Source organism: Frankliniella occidentalis, unplaced genomic scaffold, assembly GCF_000697945.3.
Source record: "Frankliniella occidentalis isolate FOCC.00 unplaced genomic scaffold, Focc_3.1 Scaffold24, whole genome shotgun sequence".
In the NCBI taxonomy this organism is placed as follows: Eukaryota; Metazoa; Arthropoda; class Insecta; order Thysanoptera; family Thripidae; genus Frankliniella; species Frankliniella occidentalis.
The window spans coordinates 1,259,890-1,263,064 of record NW_026267154.1 but is presented as its reverse complement, the minus strand read 5'-3'; the positions used below and the strand labels follow the sequence as shown (position 1 = coordinate 1,263,064).

Genomic DNA, 3,175 nt, shown 5'->3' with positions numbered 1-3,175 from the left:
AGGGGGGGGGGGCAGATTCGAAATGGAAAGGCTTGCGCATGAATGTGGTGAGCGCCGTGAGTGGTCGAGTGGGTGGCGGCGCCCCGTGTCGTTGAGGCATTCCCGGACGCCCGTCAACACTATTTTCTGTCAACACGCTCGTCATGTCGGGTATATTGGCTGTCATGTAAGTAGTTGGCCGTCGTCAAGTCGTCCGGACGAAGCGGAAAGCAGAATGAGAGGAAACGGCGTAGTGACACTTGTAGCGCCCCCCCCCCTTTCATTCTCTTCGACTGATTCGGCCTTTCTCTTTCGAATGCAGGACGATAGGCCGCGACGGCGGCACTGTCCTGCGCGCCTCGCCCCAAAAACATCCCCAGTAGTAGGTCACGAGGGTGCACCGGCGGCGGCGCCCTGGAGTAGGGTAGGGATTTTAATTTCCCAGAAAATCGTTTTTGGACAAGTTTCAGGATTGAAAAATAGGCATAATTTTCCTTGAGAAGTTTTAACATTTCCACAACTTTCTGGAAATGTATTTGACTTTTTCCATTTCTTTCTGGAAAAGTTTCCAAATTTTTCAGAGGTAGGGTTGGAAATTTGGAAACTTTCCAAAAATATGCGGAAAATAACTGAAAACTTTCCCAAAATCTGGGAAATTTTTCGTTTTTTCCCGGAAATTTTACGTTTTTTCCAGAAATTTTTCGGATACTTTCCAGGGCTTCCAACCCTGTTCAGGGGGAAATTCCGACTCTAAAGTCTCTACGCTGAAGCCAGGTGGGACCGCCCGGTGCACCGCGACGACCCGACACACTTTTACTCACCCGTCGTCTCGGTCCAGCGCGGGGTCCAGCTTGGGTCGGAGTCGGGCCTCGTCGCAGAGCGTGACCACGGCGTAGACGGGCACGGGCAGGCGGCTCGGGTCGCGGCCGTACAGGAAGGACGACGAGTTGCTCAGCAGCTCGTCTGCGGCGGCCGGGAGAGAGAGAAAGGAGGTGTGAAGGCGGCGCATACGCCCTGGGGAGAGGTGCGAGGTAGGCCGCCGGCCCGCCGAGAGCGCCCGAGCGTAGGCCGGCCCGCACGGCGCGCGTGTGGTGCGGGCTGGCCTACGGCGACCTGGCCAGGCGCTTCGAGGCGCGCGTCGGGGCCATTGGCAGCGCACCGGGTGACTCACCCACGCTGGCGTTGCTGACGAGGTACCAGGCGGCGGAGCGCGGGCCCTGGGGCAGACCCTGGGGTGGGCCCTGGGGTGAGCCCGGGGCGGCGGCGGCGGCGGCCCTGCCCACCCGGGCGGCCGTCGTCGACGTCCTGCTGCTGCCGCTGCTGCCACCGCGCCTCGCCCTGCTGCCGCCGAGGCCGGCCGCCGTCGCCGTCCTGGCGCGCTGCTTCTTACTGACGACCGGGGTGACGGGGGTGACGTGCTGCAGGAAGTCCTCGACGCCGGCCGGCATGAAGCGCTCCCCGGGAGACAGCCAGACCAGCGGCGCCCAGCGCGCCACCAGCCGCTCCACGCCTGCGGACGAAAACAAGAGGGTCATGAGCAGGGCCAACGGGGAGCAAGGGGGCGGGACTGGGCGGAACCCGAGACCAAGACCGCCACCGCTTTTGTCGTCTGCCTTTTCTCCCGGCGCGGTCGAGCTGGCGCGAATCGGCGCGCGGTGCCGTGACGGGGGCGGGGCGAGGCGGGGCCGTGGGGTCCGCAGTAGTAGCCTATTCACCTTGACAGTGCTGGCCACTGTGCGTGTCCGCGGGGCCGTACTGGCGCGCCTTTGAGTATAGCACCTCAGCCACCTGCAGCACGGCCCGCGCACCCTCGCCGCTCCGCTCCGCTGTGCAGCCAGTGATGAGGCTGGCTCCAGTGAGGGGGGCACCGGTGGAACACCCCACCCCACCCCACCACACCAGCGAGGCGCCGGGCAGGCAGTGATGCAACGGCTTGGCTTTGTCGTCTCTGTCGGTTGGAGCGATGAAGCTGCTGCGGGGTCAAGGGAAGTGGGGACAAAGTCAAGGTAAGTCACACTAAAGCTATCCTCCGCACCGGTCCGCCCTACTGACTGCGGCCACCTGGGGCCAGTGGAACTAGCTGGGGCCGCGAAGGGTCAAGGGAAGTGGAGAAAAAGTCAAGAAAAGTCACACTAGCGACTTCCATCCCGCTGCGGGTACCTGGGGCCACCTAGGGAAACCTAGGGCCACCTTGGGAAACCTAGGGCCACCTGGGGCCACCAGAGGCCGAGCGAGGCTGCGCGAGGTCAAGGGCACAAATTGTACTTTGTGGTCAAGGGAAGTGGGGACAAAGTCAAGGTAAATCACACTAGCATAGCCGGCTGGTCCGTGCCCCGCTGCGGCCACCTGGTGCCACCTAGGGTTGGGTCGGGCCGGGTCGGGCGGGGTCGGGCCGGGCCGGGGTCGCGCGACCGGTTGGGGCGGGGGCGGACGCTCGGGTCGCGGCGGCGGCCTCCGTGTCAAGGTGTACAGAAAGTAAGTGGCCGCCGAGCGGTCATTGTTTCTTTACGGAAACGCGAAGCTCGTGTTGTCTAACAAGAGATCTAATCAGGCCTAGTCTTGCGTCGAGCTCCGTGTGTGATTGCAGGCAGTAGGTTAGGTGACTGGTGCGAAACACATAGCCTTGCGAAATAAATAGCAGCAAATCAATCATCCCATTATTTGGCGAAAAGGACTTTTGTCATGGTGAAAGGGTGCGCAGCAGATGTGCTCCTCCCCATCACGTTGTTTTGGTGACGTGGACAGGAAATCCTAGTCAGCCGATATGTTGAAGAGGGGGAAGGGGAGGGGGAGGGTCGAGGAGAGTGTTGTCAGTGGCCCGAGGCACGTGACTCACAACGATGCACCGCGGCCGAGAGAAGCCCCGCAAGCGCATCGCGGGGTACCGCCAAAAGGGGAGAGGGGGGCGGGGCGTTGATGCCTTAGGCCCCACCACGCCCCACCCCACCACACCCCACCGCACCCGTGTTGCGCGCCTCGTTGTGAGACAATACTTATGCATCACGACGAGGGGGAAAAAAACACCATGCCGCCAGATAAAGATTGCCTCGTTCACTAGTGGTATTGAGTCACACACCAAAAAGTAAGAAAGGTGGCCGGGCGGCGACCACGACTGCACATTTTAATTCGTGACATGGCGTGTTGCGGCTAATGTACCTGATAGGTTCCGCGCGGGGCCGAGCGAGGCGGGGTGGGG

The 3,175-nt window shown here is 61.9% G+C and overlaps 1 protein-coding gene across 1 annotated transcript in view; it reads right to left on the bottom strand.

Moving 5' to 3' along the window:
- The window catches only part of LOC113217010 (uncharacterized), a 16,390-nt gene that overhangs the window by 2,194 nt on the left and 11,021 nt on the right, over positions 1–3,175 (bottom strand). The window contains exons 2-3 of the mRNA XM_052265103.1: positions 1,151–1,489; positions 801–942 (exon numbers count right to left, since the gene is read on the bottom strand). Coding sequence (XP_052121063.1) covers positions 801–942; positions 1,151–1,489 — 481 coding nt within the window. The remainder of the gene's footprint in view (positions 1–800; positions 943–1,150; positions 1,490–3,175) is intronic.